Consider the following 1,405-nt stretch of genomic DNA (forward strand, 5'->3'; position numbering starts at 1 on the left):
ATGAACATCTTGAATAAATTAAACCGCTATCTGGCCCAAGTCGCTGAATACCCCGTGTCTGCTCCTGCTCTAAAGCAAGACCGCCGCGCTGGGGGTCAGCATCTATAATGCATGAGCCGCTCCACTTGTCCGTCGGGCGCAGGGTCCCATCGGGGTTGGTGCTGGGGCCCCCCCGGGAGGGGCTCAGCCGCCCCGGGCACAGGGCTGGAGGGACACGCTGAGCCCCGTGCTGCGCCCCGGGCAGCATCGGTCCCCTAAGCCTTTTCATGGCATTGTCAGGGCGTTCAAACCAAATTTTCATGCTCGTTTTTCTTCGCTGGAGAGCTACAAATTGTAAAATTGACTTTTCACCTCGTCTGCGGCAGCAAATCTGTCGCTTTTCTTCCCGGTTTTAGGAGTCGTACAGGAGGCGAGGCGGGGGTCGGGGTGAAGGGGCTGCGGAGCGGGGCGGGGGGGGGGGGCGGCGGAGCTGAAAAGTGCAACGGGAGACCAACACCCCCCCCCCCGCCCTCGGGCGGAGAGAGCCGGGCGCGCTCCGCGGAGCGGTGCGGTGCGCCCTAGCGGCAGGGTGCGCCCGGAGCCGCGGCAGCGGGCAGCCCGCGGAAGCCGCGCAGGCTGTCGGCGGGCGCGTAAGCGCAGTCCTCGGAGGTGGCGGGGCTGCTGGGGCCGGAGGCGGAGGCGCAGAGCGAGGGGGCGGACGGGGAGGCGCTGGACAGCCAGGAACCGGCGTCGCTGCCGGGGCTGGGGGGCGCGGCGGCCCCGCGGAAGGTGGGGGGCGGCGGGAGGCACTGCTCGGCCAGGCGGAGGGTCTCGGAGAGGGCCCAGATGTAGTTGTAGGCGAAGCGCAGGGTCTCGATCTTGGTGAGCTTGGTGTCGTCGGGGAAGGTGGGCAGGACGCTGCGGAGCTCGTCCAGGGCGGCGTTGAGGTGGTGCATGCGGTTCCGCTCCCGGTCGTTGGCCTTCACTCGCCGGCTGCGCTTCAGCGTGTGCAGCAGCGCTTCGGTGCGCGCCCGCGCACGGCCGCGCCGACGCCTCCGCTCCCGCGGAGCGCCGGGTGGTTCCGCAACGCCGCCGCTGCTAGCCGCTTCCGCGGGCATCCTGCGGGGAGAGAAGACGGAGCCCCCGTCACTGCGCGGCCCGGGCGGGGCGCGGGGCAGGGAAGGGGCGGCTGGGGTGGGGGGGGGAGGTGGGGGGGGGAGCGGAGGGGGAAGGTGCGAAGCGGCCGAGGAAGAGGTGGGGGGGTGGGGTGGGGAGAGAAAAAATAAATAACTGAGAGGGTGGGATGGAGGTGGGGGAGTGCTTGGCACGGCGGCACTGCGCCGCGCAGGTGCCGGCGCCCCCCCGTACTCACATGGAAAGGCACTCCCAGGGATGCAGTTAAGCAAATAACGGTATAAAAATATAG

General features: G+C 69.0%; 1 protein-coding gene across 1 annotated transcript; it reads right to left on the reverse strand.

Annotated features, from left to right (window-relative positions):
* Positions 1-557: 557 nt before the first annotated feature.
* NEUROG1 (neurogenin 1) lies at positions 558-1,097 on the reverse strand. Its single transcript, XM_054842087.1, has one exon. The coding sequence runs from the start codon at positions 1,095-1,097 to the stop codon at positions 558-560; it is 540 nt and encodes a 179-aa protein (XP_054698062.1).
* Between the last annotated feature and the right edge of the window lie 308 nt (positions 1,098-1,405).

Source organism: Grus americana, chromosome 14, assembly GCF_028858705.1.
Source record: "Grus americana isolate bGruAme1 chromosome 14, bGruAme1.mat, whole genome shotgun sequence".
NCBI classification, from domain to species: Eukaryota; Metazoa; Chordata; class Aves; order Gruiformes; family Gruidae; genus Grus; species Grus americana.